Source organism: Chelonia mydas, chromosome 21 (assembly GCF_015237465.2).
Source record: "Chelonia mydas isolate rCheMyd1 chromosome 21, rCheMyd1.pri.v2, whole genome shotgun sequence".
In the NCBI taxonomy this organism is placed as follows: Eukaryota; Metazoa; Chordata; order Testudines; family Cheloniidae; genus Chelonia; species Chelonia mydas.
Window position 1 is genome coordinate 12,047,691 of NC_051261.2, and position 22,444 is coordinate 12,070,134.

At 53.1% G+C, this 22,444-nt stretch overlaps 1 protein-coding gene across 3 annotated transcripts; it reads right to left on the minus strand.

Annotated features, from left to right (window-relative positions):
- Positions 1 to 262: 262 nt before the first annotated feature.
- LOC102934640 (chemokine-like protein TAFA-5) lies at positions 263 to 22,206 on the minus strand. Of its 3 annotated transcripts, none has more exons than XM_027825912.3 (4): positions 21,228 to 22,206; positions 11,224 to 11,376; positions 9,057 to 9,184; positions 263 to 2,600 (listed from the first exon to the last, which is right to left on the minus strand). In XM_027825912.3, the coding sequence occupies exons 1-4, from the start codon at positions 21,322 to 21,324 to the stop codon at positions 2,592 to 2,594; spliced, it is 387 nt and encodes a 128-aa protein (XP_027681713.1). In that variant the 5' UTR covers positions 21,325 to 22,206; the 3' UTR covers positions 263 to 2,591. The 3 variants fall into 3 exon arrangements, with proteins under 3 accessions (XP_027681713.1, XP_027681712.2, XP_027681714.2); XM_027825911.3 differs by having other exon boundaries at positions 21,823 to 22,147; XM_027825913.3 differs by lacking the exon at positions 263 to 2,600 and having other exon boundaries at positions 9,055 to 9,179; positions 21,823 to 22,179.
- Positions 22,207 to 22,444: the final 238 nt, after the last annotated feature.

A 22,444-nucleotide genomic window follows, 5' to 3' on the forward strand; every position in this document is an offset into this window, starting at 1 on the left:
CGGGCCATGAATCCTGAAGCAAGAGGTTCCCTGTAGGGCTTCCCATTCACTCTGCCTACTTGTGGAGGGACTGCAGGCTCAGGGCCAGGCCTTCTCGCGCCGCTGATTCCTTTTGAGACGTGCTCGTTACGTAGCAGCCTGCCAAGCCATTGCCAAGAACTCCCAGGAGGTAATCCCCCTGTTCCCCCCGAGCCTGCCCTCACTGCCACAGTGGGGACGGGGGCAAACCATCACCAGGGAAACAAGAGTCTGACCGGATTAATAAAGTTAGAATTTTATTTCCTTACATTGTTGACATCACAAGTTTTTTGGAAACTTATTACAGTGGAAAAAATCCCATGGATCAGAGTCCCACTCACAACGAGATGGGGAGGAGAGGGACCCCCGTTAATATTTACAAGATGATGGAGCAGGGCTTGTTAGGGACAGGGATCTTCCCCCTAGCAGCAGCCAGCTCTTTATGCCACATGAGAGAGGACGGGGCCAGGTCACCCCAGTATACTGCTGGGCTGCAGGGAATGAAAAGTGGAACCAGCCCATGACCCACCCTGCAATCCCCAACTACAAAGCCACTCTGGGAACCGGGGTAGGAAAATGCTATAAATCACCAGCCAGCTGCCTGTTGGCTCTCAGTATTGGAGACACAGAGTGAGACCCCTCTTGGACACTGTCTAGCATTCAGAGATGCCCTGGCAGCAGGGATCAAGCCCCTCCTAGTTTAAATCAGTGCCTCAAGGACTCCTGCAAACTTTGATCCATGTTGGTCTTGCTCAGCCTCCCCTTGGCCTGCTCTCTGCCTTCTGCCTTGCTGTCCCCTTGCATTGCAAGTGACCTTTCCTGTGGGCTTCCTTCCTCCCAGGCAGACCTGGCTGTTCTGCGAGGCCTGTCTGCACTATTGTCCAGATGCATTTCATGTGTGTTGATGGCTCTGTACCTGTTGGTACCTTGGAGAAGGACATGCAAGCCCTGAGATCCAAACTTGCCCACAGCTCGGGGATGTCTGCACCCACGGCTTTGTCTCAGGCTCCACTCTAAGGATAAGCTCTCCAGGGCATGGACCATCTCTTCTCCAGCTGCATAGTTCTGACCACCGTAAAGCACTCTCTATAGAGCAGAAAGGGCCTGATCCTGAGAGGTGACAAGCAATTTCAGCTCCCACTGGCTTCAGAGTGGGTTGTAGGCACTCAGCACCTCTCAGGCCTTGTCCAGATGAGGATTTGGAAGGTGTTAACAGCCTAGTGTGGTCAAGGCAGTGTGCTTTTAATACATGTTACACCGGTGCCTTGACTTAGGCTTTAACATGAGCCATGCAACATGTGTTAAAGGCACCCTGCTTGTCTGCACCCGGCCGTGAACACAAGTTAGCCAACACCTCCCAAATCCTGGTCTAGACAAGGCTGCAACGTCAAGCCCTGAGTGCTTCCCCAGCACCCGACCTTCCTCTTACTTCCACTGTGGGATCAGACCAGTGTGAGGCAAACAAGCCTTTCCAACCCAACAGCTCAGGCTCTCAGCACGTCCTCACTCCACCCTCTCTCTCCCTCCTGCCCATGCACATGGCAAATACCTCCCCAGGCTACCCTCCGCCGACAACAACTGAGGGACATCAGTGGGAAGGCTGGCAGGCACTCATGGGAACCCAATTCGGAACATGTAACCCCATACCAAGAGTGATGCTTGGCCAGTCAGGGCCCCAAAACACCACCATGGGACCAATCAAAACAAATGAACATGACTCAATTTAAAGATTCTTCCCCCCACCCCCACCCAATGATGAATTGACTGCAATTGGGTGACAGGCTGAGAATTTATTCGTAGGAATAATTTGGCCATTTGTTCTGAGCCGCTGAATGAACCTGGGGAAATTGTGAGCTGCTGATGGACAAGTTGCAAATGGAAAGGGAAGAGAAACTCATCAAATCAATGTTTCCCTATGGAACAAATCACAGCAGCTGGTGGGGAACCTGTGCTGCTGGTTGTGGGGTGGGGGCTTGGCTCAGACAGCCCCACACCACCTCAGCGGACTTTCCAAAGGGCTGAAGGTGACCCAGTGGGGTAGAGATGAGATGACCTTAGCACCTTCTCTCCGGAGCTGTCCCCGCTGCACCCTCTCGCTCTCTGGAGATTGGGAGGGGAGGAGAAATACAAGAGAGAGTTTGCTTCCCACCTCTCAGCTCCGCTGTGGTTATACATCAGCCGGCGTCCGTCTCTCCTTGGGTCTCACAGCCTAGTGAGCCAGCCGCAGCAAATGTGCCCACTCTTTATGGGTGCCAAAGGGCTGCTCCCTCAGTTCACAATTAAAAGGTTTGCAGAAAGGTGCATTTCAGTTAAAACCCCTCCTGACAACGGAAATCCATTCCATCGGGATAAACCCGACACATCTTTCCAGCTGTTTGGCATCATCCCAGCCGGCAACAGAGCGAGGCCGCCCGGCCCAGGTGGTGCAGAGCAGAGACTTGCCAGGTCCTGCTGCAAGGAGACCAACCCACGGGGATGTGGACAGAGGGGCTGGCCCCTTGCCCCAGGAAGGTGGTATACCGCTGCGGCAGCCAGGAGTGGAGGCACCAGGCTCGGGCCGTCAGCTGCTGCTGTCAGGAGACCTGGGGAAACAAAGCACACAGGGAGCCTGTGAATCCCGCCCATCCTTCTCTGCCTCCAACAGCCCTGGGTGCTTTGGGGCAGGTCGGGGCCCTGGACAGGGGTTTGTGCACCCAGAGGCCCATCTGCTGCCTCCTGCCTGGGGCGTCCCCACTCTTCAGTTACCCCCCCACCCCAGAGCATCGTCTCTGTGCTGTGAGCTTGACACTGTGGAAGGGTCTTTATCAACCCGGTGATGGTGGGGAGAGCCCAGTGCATAACAAAACCTCTGCCCTCTCTGAGAAGAAAGACACCCCAAACCTGGATATCAGCAGAGTACGGAGTTGGGGGGGGGTGTCAGCCTACAGGGACAGGGGTGCAGGCTGCAGGGTCCGAACAGGGGATCCAGCGGGGGACACTGAGCAGAGAGCCCTGGACAACGTGTGTGTGGAGTTTGAATGCCTATGTCTAACCACGGGGCAGGTACCACGGGGCAAGCTCTCCACCCCAGCCCGGCGGGGTGAGAGGGGAGGTTGGCCTCCCTGCCCCGGTCAGTCCTTGGCCTCACTGAGGGCAGCTCCTGGGTCATGCACTTCGCACTGGCCTGAGTGCAGCCAGGCCACCACACAACAGCCCTTGGCTAGCCACCGCTCTGAGGCTGGGACTGTCAAAGGAGCTGCTGCCTCAGGGTGTTAGGTGCGCAAAGCCCAGGCACCAGGCCAGATGTGAATGGGAAGCCAAGAGATGAGCGACTCTGTCTCATTCCCAGCGCCATGGGCCTACCAGCCCCCTCCTTCGGCCTGAATTTCTGAGGTGCTTTATGACTTGGACTGAGCACTGCGGGCTCCATGGAGCCAGGTGGTTCTGGGAGGCACAGAGCGGCCCATCCCCGTCACTGTGTGGGCACTGGCAGGTATCCCGGGGTTCCCGGGGTAGGGTGGTGATGGAGGGCAATGGGATGGTGGTGTGCTAGCATCGAAGCCGCAGAAGGGGACTGTAGGGCTCATTCCAGCCCTGCCCTTTCAGCCAATGGCAGCTGCTTGCGTGTTTTTGGTGGTGAATCTGGCTCAGGATGAGTTTGGCTTTAGCTCTTTCTCAGTTATTGGAGGTTTTTAAGAACAGGTGAGACAAGCACCTGCCAGGGATGGTCTAGATAATACTTAGTCCTGTCACGAGTGCAGGGGACTGGACTAGATGACCTCTCGAGGTCCCTTCCAGTCCTACCATTCTATGATTCTTTCTACACAGGAAGGAAGATGGGAGCTGGGGGGAGAGAGGCATATGTTTACATGTACACACACACTGGGAATTTTGGGGCCAGCTCTCCCCATGGGAGCAGCTCCCAGAGGAGACATGATTGGGGTGAGAGGTGCCCTTTATTGAGCAGTCCCATAGGGTAGAATACGAAATGATCACTTTTCTATAGAGTTTCTTGACCCATCCTGGAGAATCTAATACAAGGTTCTGTCCCTTCAAAGGGATGATGCCAAAAGCTATAGGAAGTGCCATTCTGGGCCCATTTCAATGGGGCTTTACAGCAATGTCTAGAGAATCCTATTACATTTCTAAAAACCCCCATGGGTTTCACCCGATTAACATATCTAGAGTGGGGCCAAAGTCCCACATCTTTAGAACAGGTACAAGCATGGCCTAAACCCTGGCATGGCGACCCCACCTCCAGAGATGGGAGTTCAGTCTCCATCCAGTCAGTCCCCGGCACCTCTGCCGAGACCTGTCATTTGGTGCCAGTTATGACAGCGTGTGTCCACTAGGAACTAGAGTGAGACCCATCCGCTTATTGCACGTAATCTTCTGATGGCAATGGCTCTTGGCGATGCACTAGCTGGACTGGAAATGAATTCCAGCCCCCTGAGCCATCATCTTAGCTCCCCGTTTCTTAAACGGTTGTAGACGACGTCATGCTCTTGGAAGCAAAGGTCTAGCGAGGAGTCTGGCTGTGCTATACAATCAGCTCTATGCAGAATCGCCCAGACAGACCTGCCAATGTAGCTCTCCCCTGACCTGCTATCTAGGTCGGGGCCTCCCCTGAGCTGGGGCTGCCAGCTGGCCCTCTCGGCATGGTGGTATTGCACACGAACGTCTCCCGCAGATTAAGCTGGGAGCCGCAAATCAGCTTCACATGGAACAAAGTTGCGATTTTGTTCCATGTGAATCTATCTCAGGTCCCCAAGAACTGGCTGGTGCTTTACCCTGGTTGTCCTCTGAGAAACTTGTCTTTCAAGGCCCTGATCGTCTTGCTGAACTGAGACCCAGCCAACTCATCACACAGTCCACAGGCCTGTGCCACAGTAGTTCTCGACCTTTTCCATATTGCAACCCCCTTTTCAATAGTCTAGCCCTGAGATTTATCAATAGGGGCAGGGCAAGGTGGTCATGATCCCCCTGACACCTGGTCATGACCTCCAATCAAGAACCTCTTCTCTAAGCCGGATGGTTAGTGCCTTGACTAGCCAGTATCTTTCCTGTACCGATCTACTTCTGGTTGGGCTTACTGAAGGAATGAGGGGCTCCTCCACAGGAATGAACTCTGAATCTCAAGGGGGTCAATAAGAAAGGCCCAGGCCAAGAGGCACAGAGTTTGGAGGAAGCGCGGTGGGGTGTGCCGCCCCTTTCAGACCTCCCGGAGAGAGGTTGCGGGTGTTTCTGTTTATTGTGATCCATTTGCTCTGGTGGGGAGGTTTCTCCGCTCCAGAAAGCAAGTAGGATTCTGCGTTTCCCCCAACTCCTGGGGAGAAATGTGCAGATTCCACACCGCTGCCCAGTGCATTTGAATATTTAATTATGCAAAACAGGGCTGTGCAAATGGGGCAGGAGGAGAGTTCTGAGACGGTGTCTGATCAGTACGAATGTGCCGCTCCTCTCCCCTGGCTCCCACTCCCAGCGTCCCAGGGTGGATTTATATTTCCTTCGCTGCCTGGAAATGGCACGCAGTTGGCTGTTCTCTGGAACAGTCGGGACCCTTTTACGCTGCACGCCAGGCTTTCACACCAGAGAGAGACACGCAGGGAACTGCAGGCTGAGTCAGAGGGATGGAAGGATGGGATCCCAGCCCAGCAGAGCCCCAATATTCTAGACTAGGCCTGGACTCCCCAGAAGTGAACCCACCCCCCATGAACAAGAGTCCTGACATTACAGACAGGGCACCATCCATACCCAGACTTCTCCACCGGTCCCCAGTCTCTCAGAACCAGCTTCAATCCTAAAACCAAACCCAGTGACAACTGCAGAAAAGACCCTGATCCAGACTCAGAGCTCAGCCTTATACAGAGACTCTGTCCCGACCATGCAGATAATGCCCTGACAATACAAAGGGTCCCATCCTTTTTAGGCAGGACTTTATGGTCATAGGGGGATGGGGCTGGAAGGGATCTCCTGGGTCAAGTCCCCTGCTACCACCAGGGCTGGGGCTGGCAACCCAACCCTGCAAGGCAAAGCCCTGATAGCACACACAGACCTCGATGGGACACCAGCCATGGATACAGAGTCCTGAGGCTGCACATCTGGTCCTGACCACACACCGATAGACCTAATTAGATTCATGATTTTGCACATCATTTGATGGTGGAACTCACTACCACATGAGGTCACTGAGGCTAAGAATTTAGCAGGATTAACAAAAGGATTGGACATTGACAGAGATACCATGAATATCCAGATTTAGCGTACCGTAGTTATTGCTCACAAACGTTTTGGAAAGGCTAACCTCATGCTTCATGGCTTAAACTGATCTCAGGAGGAGACATAATGCAGGTTACCCATAGCTGCCCACTACAGGGTTCTTGCACCTTCCTTTGAAGCAGCAGGTGCTGGTCACTGTTGGCAACAGGATACTGGGCTAGATGGGCCCCTGGTCTGACCCAGTGCAGCCGTGCCTATGAAACTAAACAGGAAACTAAACTGTACTTCAGAGCCCAGAGGTCAGCCCTTCGCATGGGCACCTCATTCTAAACCAGCCTGAGAGCCGTGGTTTCTGCAAAGGCTTTGTCCAGCCCTCATTCCTCCCTGTGCAACAGAGGGTCCCTCCCACCGGGCCATGAGACAAACCCGGTAACGTGGAGATAGCTAGAGGCCAGGACAGCCGTGCTCACACAGCTGCCTGCCTGCCAGATGAACAGCCGTGGCCTGGCCATGCCTGTCTCCCCTGTGCTGCGGGGAGCATAATTTGCTCTTCTCCAAACCTTAATGTCTCTGACATTAATAAAATATCCCGCTGCACTTCTGAGGCTCCCACCAGCAGCATCCAGCTCCCCGTTCATTGTCATTCACTGGCTGAGCTGACTGCAGAGCAGACTCCCGGGCCTCGCGCGGAGGGAAGCTACGCAGCTGCTTCTGGAGCCGAGGGCTCGTTTGGGGGATGCGGCTACAGGAGTGTGTCACTTTGACAGCCTTCAGATGCAAGATACACAGACCCTCCTCCACCTGCGTCCCCTCAGACCTCCCCACAGCAGAGACAGGGCTCCAGTCTTTCTCGGCTGTCTGTGAAGGGAAAGGCCAAGCAGCCTGACAGAATGGGCCCCAGCTCAAACCCTGGATCCAGACATCCCCAGATTCTTGGGAGGTGCCTGGAATCTGAACTTGGATCCAGGTCTGAACCTCACAGCTGGCCCCCATATCTAGAAGAGGCCAGAATAGAACCACCGATCTCAACACCCCGAACGTGTGCAGTCAGAAAGGGTTCCAAATCTGGATCCAGGTTTTGCAGCTCGGGCTTGTCCACTCCCCACCAGCCTATAAAATACCCCCAAAGTTCCAGTGGGCGTTAGGAAAAGCATGCCCCCTTCCCCTCCTCCACGGCACTGCTGCTGTCCCGTGCCCTACAGCGCCCCCTGCTGGGAATGGTAGGGACTGGAGTAGTTGGGCGCTCCCCCACAGCCAGTGTCTCGCCTCCTCCTTTACAGTTCCCGTGCTGGGAGAGGCTGGCACTAAACCAGCTGTGAACAAGTCTGCAGGTTTCAGACGTTTAAAATGACAGCATGTGTACAGGCCTATTCCAGGAGGCAGCCTGTGGCATGGTGGGGAGCCTGGCAGGCAGCCCCAGTGGAGAAGAGGGCCTCTCCTTTGGGAAGTCAGAAGGGAGCAGGTGCCAGAGCCAGCTGCCTGTGTTCCCTGCACTAGAAACAAAACCGTGATGCATTTGTAATCGGACAAGGCAGAACCAAGCTGGGTCCATTCTATGATAATGCAGGGCCAGGGCTTGTACCAAAGGGACACCTCCCGTTTATCCCGTCCCTGGGGCAGAGATAGTGCTGAGTGGAGTCTGTGAGTGGGTACTAGACCTTCACCTCTCCCTGGGGGATGGAGCTGGGTTCGAGAGCAGGGCCTGCAGGATCTATTATTCTCTCCCTGGGTTAGCAAAGCTGATTCCCTTAGGTGCCAGCAGCTGCCTCCCTGTGCTCTCAGGGCAAGTGGAAGGAAAGTACCGGGGTTGGGATTTCATTGCAATTTCCATCAAAGCCCACAAACCCCACAGCCCAGAGGTCTGTTTCTTGGGGCTGTTTCTCCCGTCGGTCTGTGCACGTTGCGTGGAGCAACCACAGTGCTCTGCCCTCCTGTCTAGAGTAAGAGACAGCAAGCTCCCTTTCCCGCCATGCAAATATTCCCCCTTCCCGCCCTATGCCTAAAGACTTGACCTTCCCCATACACACACGCATACTAGGAGAGGGACGGTCTTGTGGTTAGTATTCAGGCTTAGGAGGCTGGAGATCTCGGCTCTCATTCTGACTCTGCCACTGAATCCGTGTGCGCAGGTCACTTCCCCGCTCTGTGCCTCAGTTTCCCCATCACTCTAAGATGAGATAACAATTATGCAGACCTGTCCCACCCCTCACAGGCTCATTTGCGAGGTGCCTAGGCCCAGATCTTTAGGCTCCTAAATAGCTTTAACTCCCATTGGAATCACTGGGAGTTGGGCTCCTAAATAACTTTAACTCCCATTGGAATCACTGGGAGTTGGGCTCCTAAATACTTTTGAGGATCCAGACCGTCGATAATATGGTGCTTTTTAAGCCAATCTCATGATTTTCAGGCACCTGCCTCAGGATCTTTGAATGCTTGGGGCTGACTGTGCGGGGAGAGGCCTGGAAATGCCCATCGCCACTGAAGCTAAGATCAGGCAATGGGAGTGACGGGAGGTGTAAAGAAATGGCAGTGAAACCAGTTTCTCCAGCAAAGGAGCATCCAGCCCTACGGAGACATGTTTATAGCCTGTCCTGATTGGTTCCTGGAATAGCTCTCTGGGCAGAGCAGCTCAGGTTTTACTGGGAGTGCACCCAAATGCATGAGCTGATGGGGGGGGTGTCCTCACTCATCCATGGAGACAGCTGGGAAAGAAAGTGAATCACTGGTCTAACACCAATCCCCCCCCTCCAGATACCTTCAAACCAGGACACCCTCCACCCCCGGCTGGTTCCTTCTCCCATCTCAGTCGGGTTGGTTGCCAGAAGGCAGGAGTTACTTACTGTGACAGTTTTTATTCGGCCCAATCGTCGAGTGCAGCTCCAGCCTGAACGATTTATTAACAAAGTGCACTGCTCCCCTTCGGCACAGGGCTCCATCCCGCACCACTGCTTACTGGCAATGAGCTGAGCTGCCACATAGAGCGGGGGAGGTCATGGAGCATGGGGAGGGGAGGGAGAAATTCGAAGGGTTATGAAAAGAGGGAGAGAGAGAGGTAGGGTACAAAGGGGAAAAAGATGGGTGTATATAGGGATGGATAGAAAGGTGGGTATATATATATAGGGATGGAGAGAGATGTATATGGGGATGGATGGATAAACAGATGGGTTTATATTGAGACGGATGGATAGAAAGGTGTATATAGGGATGGATATAATATTGGGATGGAGAGACAGATGTGTATGGGGATGGATGAATAGACAGATGTGTATATAGAGAGATGGATGGATAGATAGATGGGTGTATATAGAAATGGAGAGACACATATGTATGGGGATGGATAGATGGGTGTATATATAGCGATGGATGGATACATAAATGGGTGTATATAGGGATGGATGGACAGAAAGGTGTATATAGGGATGGACAGACAAATGTATATAGAGATGGATGGATGGATAGATAGAGGTGTGTGTATATAGATGTGGAGAGACAGATATGTATGGGGATGGATGGATAGGTGTGTGTATATAGACATGGAGAGACAGATATGTATGAGGATAGATAGATGTGTATATAGAGAGATGGATGGATAGATAGATGGGTGTGTATATAGATGTGGAGAGACAGACATGTATGGGGATGGATGGATAGATAGATGTGTATATAGAGGGATGGATGGATAGGTGTGTGTATATAGATGTGGAGAGACAGATATGTATGGGGATGGATAGATAGATGTGTATATAGAGAGATGGATAGATGGGTGTATATAGACATGGAGAGGCAGATATATATGGGGATGGATGGATAGATGGGTGTGTATAGGGAAAGAAAGATGGGTATATATAAGGAGGGATGGATGTATATATGGATGGATAGGTAGATATGAATGGCGAGAGAGAGGGCACAAGATTAAACAAGAACAGGAACAAATAAGGAAAGTAAAATCAAAGGGAGTAGAAAGAAGGATTGAGTTATCCAAAACAAGGAGACCAGGAGATAAAATAAGAGTAAAATAAAATGTGTCAAAGGGGCAGAGGAGAAAGGGAGAGAGAATTGAGGCCATCAGGGACAGTTTATGCAGAACGTTACAATCTGTATCATTGTAGCACCTACCGACAGTAGATAACAGCCGTCTGCAAGCCGGAGGCTTGGAGCAGCCTCTCGTGTTCCCCACACGTAGGGACACCTGCCACCTGTGAGGGACACATTCCCTACACATAGCAACCTGAGATGACATGTCCCTCCCTCACCAGGGCGCCACGTGGCCCCTGACAGCTGCAGGGCATAGCAACGCTCCCGCCTGGCAAGGCTTCCAGCAGGCACCGAAAGGATCAGTGGGGCTTTCTCTGCAGAACTCTGCCCAGCAGGGCCCCAGCACGGCTCCTGCCTCCCTGCACTCGTGCAGTGCCTGGGAGTGGAGAGGAGTTCGCTTGTGAAGCTGGACTTCCCAGAGTTCAGAGCCAGATTTTCAAGGGCTCAGCACCCACAAACAGGCCAGATTTTCCAAAGAGCTTTGCACTTCCCCATGCTGAGGGGGTTCTTCTCCTCCCTTGCCCCCCACCTTGCTACCAACAGATATAAACCCTGATACAGCTGGACGTTGCTGGACCATGAGTGTTCTCAATGAGCAGGCGCGTGTGTGTCACCATGGACCCCACCCAGGACAGTTTGACTGTGTGTCAAGTCACCTGTACAGTTAGCTGCTCCCAGTGATGATAGGGGCCTGTGTTTCCGGGGCAGGCAGGGGGGCTGGAATGATTTGTAGAGTGGGGGGGGGGGGGCTGAGAGTCATTGAACTAAACAGTAAACCCTGCATGTGATGGAAACCACTTCAAGCCAGGGGTGCAGCCCTGCCCCTAGTTTCAGCACCTCTGGGAGCAGGAGGATCTGAGTTCTGGGGCTGCTGTCACCATAAAGTCCCAGGTGACCATGGTGAACCAAGAAGCCACAGGTGGCCCCATGGCCCTGGCCCGTAGCTCTCTGGAGCAGTCAGAGCTCTCTTACCATCCACGCAGGCAGGTTTTGCCCTCATTGTGCCCGCGACTTGGCCTCTCCTGCAGGCACAGCGTGCTGTCTGCCGGGCGATCATCCTCCTGGGGTGGCTGAGGTCTCTGTTCAGCGCCGTAATCTCACACATCCCCACCTCCAGCTCCTTGCCTGCAACGAGACAAGGGGACATCCAGCAGCCGCTGCGCAGTCAGTGTCGGGGCAGGGCACAGCCCTAGTAGCAAGAACAGGGAGGTGGGAGTCAGGGCGGCTGGGTCCTATGCCCTACTCTGTCACTGACTTGCTGTGTATTCTGGGCCAACAGAATCAAAAGAAGCCACTGATTTTTGGATGCCTCTATTTCTTGGGAGCCCAACCAGAGCCAGCTAGGGCCTGGTTTTCAGAGGGGCTAACAGCCTGATGCTCCCATGGTGAAAGGAACTAAACCCCACAGAAGTACAACTCCAGCAGACCCTGTTGAGTTAAGTGGAATCGGTTCCTCCATGGGACTGGAGCCTGAGTCAGGACAACTCTGGAGATGGCCCAATCTAGAGAAAACTAGCTTTTCACCTCCCCCTGGCCAGGCACTGAGCACCTTCCCTTAGCTCCTTTCCTGTCCCGTGGGGCCTGGGAGTGGCTTACAACATAAGCAGGGTCCTTCTCCCAAGGGGAGGAGGGGGAGTCGTTCGAACAGCTCTACGGTGATCCCTTAGCACCTCTGTGCAGGGGGAAGGCTGGTAACATGGGGACGGGAAGGCAAAGCCAGCAGGCTGGGTGCACACTGAGCCAAACTGCAGCAGCCGGCAAGGCTCAGAAGGTCTCCAATCCAGCCCAGCATAGGGCAAGGCCCAGTCTGCCTGGCCTGAGGAGACTCCTTGGTACCTAAAGCCGCCCTTCCTCCGCCCTTTGATCTGTAAAGGGAGCGTGAGTGAATCCCACAGACAGGAAGGCTGGGCTGCATGCAAGACAGTCTGGGCTTCCTTGCTCTAAGGGGAAGGCTGCACTCAGCCGGAGCACGCCTCCTCGTGCTCAGCCCGGAGCGTTCCCCTGTCGCTGAGCACAGGGTCTGCGCCTGTCCTTGTTAACATTTTGGTCCCGGGGAAACAGATGTCAACCCATGAATGCCGCCAGGCAGGTGGGTGAGAGGCAGCCGCACGTGAGCGGCATCATCTCAGAGCCTTTTAAATACTCCGTCTGGCTCCCCTTGCGCTCTCCCTCTGCAGCCTGTGACAAGGGGCAGGGGCAGGCAGGCAGGCAGTCCAACATGGCCCAAGGCAGGGTGTTTAAAGGGTTCGGGTAATTCTGCAGCACGCTGCCACCCGCAGCTCATGGCGGGAGCTGAAACCCTCAACTCTTGCTCTTTAGTCCAACACAACCCCCCGTTCTTTACCATTAAGGTCACACTTTCAGGGCCTGTTGCTGGAGGTGGATTGGAAATGTACCGTACACGGCACACGCACAAGGCACCTTGGGTCTGTTCCCCCCCCCCCCCCCCCCCCCCCCGTTGCACTGGTGTAACTCTGACTTCAAGGGGGTTACTCCTGGTTTACACTGGTGTAAGCAAGAAGAGAATCAAGTCCACTGTAAACCTGGGGCAAGATTCTGCTCTCGCGTAGGGCTCAATTCAAAGCCCTGTGACCTAAACAGCCACTGGCTTCAGTGGGCTTTGGATCGGGGCTCAGAGATCCAGTGTACATTCACTGGGCCTGATCCTTCCCTCCTGCCACTTTTACGCTGCTGGAAGCCCACAAACTGCAGTGGAGTTACTCCAGATTTCCACCAGTGGATGTGAGAGCAGCATCCGGCCTTCAGTGGATTTACACTGCTGTACCTGAGATCAGAATCTGGCCCCTGGTATCCAACAGGCATAACAGGGTTCCCAAAACTCTTTCCGTTCCAGTGATCTAAGCTGCTCTGACTAACGCGGGGTTAGGAAACCCCTTCCTTTAAATGTATGGATGGTTACAAACAGGAGAACATGGCAAGACCTCTTACATAGCAATGTGACTGATTCTGCCGAGGCCCCTTTAACTCCTCGCAAGCACAGTCTGCAGCTGCGGCATCTCTCTATTTCTGACAGTCCTGCTCCTTCAAATGAGGGGGAAAAACCCCACCTGTTTGCCGTTTGCCCTATTAGCTGAATACAAACATTTTTTGCTTCCCATCGTATTTTTTTCCAAATTGCACAGATGAAAAGAGATGAGGTCACTGGGATTTATATGGAAGGATTTGGCAGCCTTTTCCTATTTATTTGGCCTGTAATATATAAATTCAATCTGGACTCTCCCAGAGTAAGCGATTTGTTATCTGAGTAAGTAGATGTGGGTGGGTAAGATGTTTCAATTAGAATGCCATTCGTTAGGTATGACTTGCCTCCGAGTGTGTTGTTTTATGCCTTTGTTTTGATTAATTTGGACCCCGTCCTTTATTCCTCATGACAGTCGCAGCACTGAAGTCAGTGGGGAACGGCCTGATGAGGAAGGATTCCAGGATCAGGCCCTTCATTTGGGCACGTCCACACAGCACACAAAAAACCAACCAACCCTGCGGCAAGGAGTCTCAGAGCACGGATCAAATGACTCAGGCTCCCGAGGCTGGCACTGCGGGGCTAAAAATAGCCGTGTAGACATCTGGGCTCAGACTGGAGTTGCGGCTGTGAAACCTGGTGAGCAGTGAGGGTCTTGGAGCCGGGGCTCCAGCCTGACCATCTACATGGCTATTTTTAGCCCTGCAGCGTGAGCCCGAGTCTGTTGATCTGGGCTCTGAGACTCGGTGGGTTTATTTTTTGCTATGAGTAGATGGTTTGTTTGCGGGGGAGGGTGTTGTGGGGTTTTCTGGTTGACTTTTTAAACTTTGGGAAGCTAGCTATCAGGAGGAATGAGGAGGTGCAGTGGTCAGGGCTTTGTCCAGGGACCCAGGACACCTGGGACCGTGGGCAAGTCACTTAGGCCCAGATCCTCAAAGGTATTTAGGCACCTAATTCCCACTGACTTCAATGGGAGTTAGGCTCTGATCCTTACGTGTCTTAGTTTCTCTGTGTCTCGGTTCCCCATCTGTACAATGGGGATAGTAGCAGTGCCCTACCTCCCAGGGCGTGAGGATAAACACATTAAAGATGGTGACGCACTTTGAGATCTACTGTTGAAAAGTGTGTGACAAAGTTCCTGCTCTACCTTGGTGGGTCTTGCACTTATTGGAGGATTTGCTTGCCTTGGAGCTTCACGGCAGCCCTCAGCTTGGCCGTTTTTCTGAACCCACAATCCAGGTCGACTCTTCCTGTGTCTGACCAGGAGTTGGGAGGATTTGGGGGGAACCCGGGCCCGCCCTCTACTCCGGGTTCCAGCCCAGGGCCCTGTGGAATGCAGCTGTCTAGAGTGCCTCCTGGAACAGCTGTGCGACAGCTACAACTCGCTGGGCTACTTCCCCAGGGCCTCTTCCCAACACCTTCTTTATCCTCATCATAGGACCTTCCTCCTGGTGTCTGATAATGCTTGTACACCTCAGTCCTCCAACAGTCCGCGTTCTCACTCTCAGCTCCTAGTGCCTCTTGCTCCCAGCTCCTCGCACGCACACCACAAACTGAAGTGAGCTCCTTTTTAAAACCCAGGTGCCCTGATTAGCCTGCCTTAATTGATTCTAGCAGCTTCTTGATTGGCTTCAGGTGTTGTAATCAGCCTGTCTTAATTGTCTTCAAAAGGTTCCTGATTGTTCTGGAACCTTCCCTGTTACCTTACCCAGGGAAAAGGGACCTACTTAGCCTGGGGCTAATATATCTGACTTCTGTTACTCTCCTATAGCCATCTGGCCCAACCCTGTCACAAGTGCTGCAGAAGAGCAAGATATGATTATTCAAAGAGTGTGAGGCAGTTGGATGTTATGGTGATGCGGGCCATGTAAGTACCTATAATAGCTAGAGATGGGTCTCAACTGGGATTATTTAATCTGCAGAAGAGAAGAATGAGGGGGGATTTGATAGCTGCTTTCAACTACCTGAAAGGGGGTTCCAAAGAGGATGGATCTAGGCTGTTCTCAGTGGTAGCAGATGACAGAACGAGGAGCAATGGTCTCAAGGTGCAGTGGGGGAGGTTTAGGTTGCATATTAGGAAAAACTTTTTCACTAGGACGGTGGTGAAGCACTGGAATGGGTTACCTAGGGAGGTGGTGGAATCTCCTTCCTTAGAAGTTTTTAAGGTCAGGCTTGACAAAGCCCTGGCTGGGATGATTTAGTTGGGGATTGGTCCTGCTTTGAGCAGAGGGTTGGACTAGATGACCTCCTGAGGTCCCTTCCTACCCTAAGATTCTATGATTCAGTTCCCAAGCGTTCAGGGTGACTGTGTAGAAAGCAAGAGCTAAACTCTGATCCAAATGGGCTGTCCGTGGAATGGACCGAACCAGTGAACTCTGTCAAATCTTAACACCTCCAAGCGCTGGAGCTGAATTCTAGACCCAAAAGCAGATCTGCATTTGGTGGTGTGGGGTCATCAGGAAATACAAAAAAAAAAAAAAATCATTGAAAATATTTTCTAAGTATGTTTACACTTCAATAATAACCTTCAGCAATTTGGGGACCTATCCTACAAAGTGCTGAGCATCTTCAGCTCCTGCTCAAGTGAACAGGACTTGGGCACTTGCCATGTCACAGAATCAGGCCCTTAATTCATAGTAAACGGAGGGCAAAACGTTACAAAGCTTTCAGAACTTCTTTGATTCTTAAATCTATGGTCCCCATCTGGCCTCACATAACAATAGTGTCTGAGCGTCTCACAGCCTTTTAATGTATTTATCCTTAGTCTTTTCTTTTTTTAATTGATCTGAAAATATAGCCACTTCTTTCTTCAGCAACAGCTTTGGCCTGCAGTCCTGCTGAGTAACTGGGATGCTCCTGTTTTGTTAGTCTTGTGTGGCCCGCCGGCTGGAGCTTCCCTGTTGTCCTGACGAATACTGAGGTGGCTCCTGCTCCCACTAACGGGAGTAAAACAGGAGGGACTCCATTGAAGACAAGTGAGGAAGGCCTGGAGAGCTTGATTGGACTCACTGTCTGGTCTCTTCCAGCCCCACCCAGCGCTTCTTCCGGATGAAAGCCAGCCGAAAACCTACAATGCTATACCTGTGCCAGGCTCTCTGCACAAGGGTGAGTTTCTGGATTCCTGGACAGCCTGTCTCACCAGCACAGCCACATTTCCACAGAGCGAGGGCCCTGCCCCTCAGGGCAGACTCTAGATTGATGTGATCAGGCCTGACTCTCTTAAATGCTCCAGCTGGCCAGAAACCCCTGTGGGCCCGTGCTCTGCTCTACCTGCCTCTCCCCTGGACTGCAGGCTGCTTGGTTTCAATGCTGGGCCCAGTTTGAAACGTGCCGGGGTCGGGCACTGTGGAATTCACTCTGCTTGGAGCTCAGGATGAGCCTTGAAGACATGAAGCAGTGTCTCTTTGGACCAGCCTCCTGCTCAAGGGAATAAGCCATCCAGCTCAGACTGTCTGTCTGTCCAATGTCTGGATGCTCAAGTGTTAGAGCAATTGCCATGGATGGATAGATAACTAGCTAGCATGGCTTTCAAACACACATTGACTCCATCCACTCCCATCAGCTAAATCAGCTTAGAAACCAGTTTAGCTGGAACCATTATTCAAGCCAAGTTTACTCCCAGTTCCGTTTAACAGAGAGACCGTCTCATGGACGCCTCCCCTGCCATCTGTGCTTCTGAGGTCTGGATGGACACCCAGCCTTCTACCCAGCCCTGGGAGCTATGTACATGCAGTTCCCAGGGCTGCAAAAGGCTTTCAGTACAGCTGTGGGGTGAAACGGTGCTCCAGAGAAAAGTCAGTGGCAAAACACCCGCTGAGTTCAATGGACCCAGGCTATTAAACTTGGCATTTAAAGTGGAAGAGCGGGGGAGTTCATCCCCTGGAAGGTCTGGGTAACTGAGTCAACATTGGTTTTAAATGCCCATCAAAGGCAACACTGACAAATGCCAATGGACAGCTGCAGATTGCACTTGGTTACGAATCCAAAGCCTCCATTCCTTGGGGCAATTATTTAACACACCGCTATCCCTCTCATTACATTGAGATTAATTGTGTGCCTGGCATTCAGTGTTCCTAGATTTAAAACAGCCAGGCTCCTGCTTCTAGCTCCTCTCTCAATCAGACCCTTGAAAGTAGCACTGAAGAGACGGGGCGTTTTCTTCTCCTCTCCTCGGGTGACAAGAGCGAGACATCTTCAGGAGCCTCAGTCTGTATTAGACAGAGAAAAGCACCACGTGGAGAGAGACAGGAGCAGGAAAAATTCACTGGGCTGAGATGTGCACCCCATGGACCATTCCTAAGTGATGGGTCAATAACACTGACCGTCCCTCGTCATTACCAAATTTTTAAAAATGCACGGACCAGTCACGGGGGAGAATCTGTCAGAAAGGGAGTCTGTGGATGAGTATTAGGGGCTTCAGCCATCATTCCCAGCCTCTGCTGGGTGCAGGCAGGGTCACTGCTGAAGATGCCACCCTACAGGCTGCTACAGGCAGTCACAAGTGTTTTTATAGGCAGCTCCAGTGTGAGCCATGTTTGGCCTAGTGCTTGGTAGCTTTGAAGCCACTGCTGTTTGCTGTCCACAGCCAGGCATCCTCTGGGCCAAATGCTGGTTCCAATGAAATCAGTGGGAGATTTGCCATTGATTCAGCAGGGATTATGGTTTGGTTTGGGATATGCCTTGGGGGTCTCTGAGATCTGCACCGGGGGGATGCACCATTCCCCCTGCCCACACATACACTGCCAATTAGCTGTGGCCATTTGGACAACGGGCGATTTCAATAATGTCTGGAGGAGATTTTATGAGTCACACGTTGCAAAATGCTCCAGCACAAGAATGAGGGCAGCTTGGAAAGCAGCTACTATGAATCCAAACTAAATCCTCCTTCTAAAGGAGCAGGCGGTGCTGCCTCTGCACTCATACACAACTGCATGCCACAAGGAATGCACGAGAACTGCTCTGAGTTGTTTTATTCCATCACAAGCAGCGTGAGAAGAAACTCTCAAGCAGGGCAAGGGCACTGAGAATCACGGCTCTGAACATGTTAGGGTCTCTCTGAAATTTTTCTGCTCAAGGGGGTGTTCATTTCAAAATTTGCTCAGAGCCGTTCAAATTTTATGCCCTCCAGTTACCCAGCTGGGGCAGGGGGGTGTCTTTTTGTGCCACTGGTTTTTAAATCAGAACGCCCCCTTGAAATGACTGGAAACGACTTCCCCCTCCACCAGGGCACAGGCATGCACCCAGCCACACGCACACACATCTGAGCATTACACTTAGCACTTGCCTAGAGAACATTAACTGACTGATCCTCCCAAACCACATCTGATGTAGTTAAGTGCACCTGTCCCCATTGTACAGGCGGGAGCAACTAAAACACATGCATGTCAAATTGAGAGAGGGCCAAATTCTCACTTACTCCACTGTGAATCAGAAGTGACTCCACTGAAGTTACTCTGGATTTACACCTGTGTAACTCAGAGCATAAATTTGGCCCAGAAAGGTCACATGATTTCCTCAAACCCACCCAGTGAGTTAATGGCAGAGCTGAGGTTTGAATTTAGGATTTCCTGGTTCAATCCGCTAGATTGTGCTGGCTCTCTCACTAGGCCTTCTCTCTACCCATTTGTTAAGCTGGGCTTTCTGGTTTAATATCTTAAACCAGAAGGACACTGGGGTTCCTTTCCTCTGACATTTGCAATCTGGGGCGGCCCCTTACCTCTAACAAGGATGAATAATGACTAGTAGTTCCCAGCTGCTTTACAAATTGCCCAGCAGGGGGTGCTGTGGTGTCAGGAGCACTGCACCCTCTAGCTGTTCTGTCTTACAGCTCTGCCAACCCCAGCTGATGCTTTAGCAGTTCTAGCCTCTTCCATGCCCAAGGCCAGGCTTGAACTTGTCTCTTGCTTGGCTGAGTAATGCTGCATCATTTGAATTATTGCATAAATGTTTAGTTACAGTTGGTAATTGTGGCATTATTTATGGATCCACATGGCTCAGCAATGCTCCTCTCACGTCCTCATTTGCAAGCGCAGCCTCTGGAGGGGAGGGAGACGCGGCAGGCTTGCTGAAGCGCTCAGCGTAACGGTGTCGATTCAGGGGGCGAGCAAGCGTCTTGGCATGGTTTATTCAGGTTGCTGCCAGCCCCGGCAGTCACGCGGCAAATTAGCAGCAAGAAAGCGGAGGAGAAGATTGAACAGCAAATCAGTTACGTAGCACGGGGCCTGTCCTTTGAGGTGCCAAGCAACCTCAATTCATGCAGAATCGTAGAAGATTAGGGTTGGAAGAGACCCCAGGAGGTCATCTAGTCCAACCCCCTGCTCAGAGCAGGACCAATCCCCAACTAAATCATCCCAGGCAGGGCTTTGTCAAGCCAGGCCTTAAAAACCTCTAAGGATGGAAATTCCACCACGTCCCTAGGTCAAGGGATGCAGCACTCCCGCAAGATTGAGCCCCACAAAAGGGGGGGGTGTTCTCAGCAATTTTTCACCCCAATTCCCATGCCATTTTAACAGCTTCTCTTCCAATTTCCCACTGTCTTTCCTTGGGTCATGTGTGAAACCCTCCTCCCCCATGTTGGCAGCAATTTGGGTACAGACCAAGCAGTGTTAGAAGTGAATTTCATTCAGCTATAAAAAGGATCCGTACTGCATGAGATATCATCAAAAGACAATGGAGAGAGAGATTCCAGCTCTCATCCAATATACATGCCTGGCCATCCCCAAGAGCCTTCTGGAAACCAGCTGGGACAACATTGGAAAGTGGGACACTGAACTAGACAAAGTTCAGTCACTGTGAAACATACAGCGCCCCCCAGTCTGAAGAAAAAGGGAAACTGACAGTGCTCTTCAGGGTTGGTTGGTTTTTTAACCTGGCAGTTTTCCTTTCTCTGTTCTACTTTCACTTCTCTCCCTCCATCCCCCTTGTCTGGGAGAAGAGTCACCCTGGGCACCCAAGCTGCAATCCACACTATATGGGACTCTGTACAATTAAAGAGAGTTCATTCTCCAGGCAGCTTATTTTAATTTATCCCATGTAAATATAACAGCACCAGCACCAGCCCCCGTGGCAATAATATTTTGCACTTTGTAGCACCTTTCACCTAAGTGCTTTACCCCTGTTAATAAAGAATCCTCAGTAAACAGAGGTACAATGATCTCCAGTTCACAGATGGGAAACCAAGGCAGAGAGGGACTAAGTGACTTGCCCAAGGTCCCACAGAAAGTCTGTGGCAGAGCCAAGGGTTGAACCCAGACTTCCTAACTCCCAGTCCTATGCTTCAGACCCTAGAGCAAACTTTTCCCCAGGGTATCCTCACATCTTAAGGGAGAGACTGTCCTATGGGCAGATCCCCACTCATGATGGAGCAAACCACTTCCCTTCCCACTGGATGACACCGCAATTGCCTTGCATGGAGAGGACTCATTAGGGAAGTACTGACTGTATCTCATGCTCTTTCTAATGTGATTTAGCAGCTGGTAACAGGGAGGAGAGGTAGCCCCATCTCTTGGGCCAGCTCTGACCTACCTCCATTTGACCCAGTGCACCACGCAGGCCCAGCAGCCTTGGGAAGGAAGGGCAGCCCCAGTTTCCTTGCTGAACGGCTCAGCTGGCAAGGCTTATCAGTCCCCCAGACTCCCAGTTCACAGAGGTGAATCCTCCCCCTACCGCAGGCCAGCGCCTCTCAATTTGAAAACCAGTCCAGGCACCTGGCAGCCAAAGACTGAGTCCAGTGGAAGACTGAACCTCTTCTCCTCTGGGGAGCCCTTGCTGAAAAGTTTTCCCCCAGCCCCTCCAGCAGGCGATGCTACCTCTGCGATGCAAAATCCCAGAGAGGAGGGGGATCCCTGCTGGTTGCATGGCACCAGATGGCTCTGACGCAGGCTCTCTGGGGTGGCATGTGGCAGAAGGGGACACAACCCCTTTAAACCCTCCCCCCCTGCCCCAGCTGGCACAAGCCAGCAGCCTTGGCAGGAGTATGATACAGCGGAGACTTTACCTTCCTTAGGCGGCTGAGAATACAAGAGCCAGAAGAAGAGGAGGAAGCAAAGCGTGGCACCAATCCCTGCAGAGAGCTCTCTCCAGCCGGCCAGCATCCTGAGTGGGCTGGGAGGGGGGCGGGGAGGCAGGGCTGGACCCCCCTCTCACGCTGCAGGGTCCCCTCTAAATCCAACTACCAGGGACGTTTCCACCTGGCACAGGGCAGCCCAGCATGGCTGGGGAGTAGCTGCATTCCCTTCAGAGCAGGAGGGCTGGAGCCATTTGGGGGGGGAGGGGGGCTGAGAGCTGTTGAACCAAACTGTCAACCCTGGGTATGATGGAAACCACGTCAAGCAAGGGGGGGCGGCAGCCCCCCTAGTCCCAGCCCCTCTGAGCAGGAGAAAAGCTGCAGCCAGGGAGCCCCCAGCTCCAGCCACGCAGGAGAGCTGCAGCTCCAGGGGGGCACAGGCTGGTTCCTTTAGTACCCGGGTCACCACATCCCAGCCTCGCAGGGGGACCCCACGTGCGGGAGGTGGGGGGGATCTGCCCCTCTCGAGGGAGGCTCCTTGTCACAGCGTCCTGTGCTCCTGGTCCAGGCAGGGTCAGACTCTCACCCACAGCGGGCTGGGTTTTTTCCAAAGCCCCGTGTCTTCCAGCTGGTGAAAGTAGCCAGAAGATGCAGCCCGTCCACCCGGCTTCTCTCTGGGGGCCAAACGCCTCTGCTGCCCGGCGGCGGCCGCAGGGAGCCCGGATCCCTGGGCAGCTCCTTTGCATTCAGCCCGCAGAGCGGCGGCTAGTATCTCCCCCCGGCTGGGTGCAGTTTGCCAGGCGAAAGCCGAGCGGCAATTCCCTCTCCGGCACCGCACGCAGCGACTGTGCGCTTCCCTCCTGCAGCTGGGCAGGGAGCGAGGCGGGCAGCAGGAGGGTTCATGGCAGGGATGGGGAGGGCTAGCAGATCCCCCCACCCCCTTCCCCCTTCCCCCCGGCTGCACCGTGGCAATGTGACTAGCTCCGCGGGCGGGGGGTCCTTCCCGGCCGGGGGGCGCCAAGCTCGCTGCCCGGGACTAGGCTCGAGAACCTGTGGCGGGTACCCAGGAGCCAGCAGCCCCCGCCACCCCGGCTCGGCTCAGCAAGCGGCAGGGGAATCCCGGGAAGCGCAGCGGGGGGGGGGCGGGAATCAGCCCCGGTAGGTCCCCCCCCGGCCCTGCAAGCTGAGACTTGCCACAAAGCCCCCCC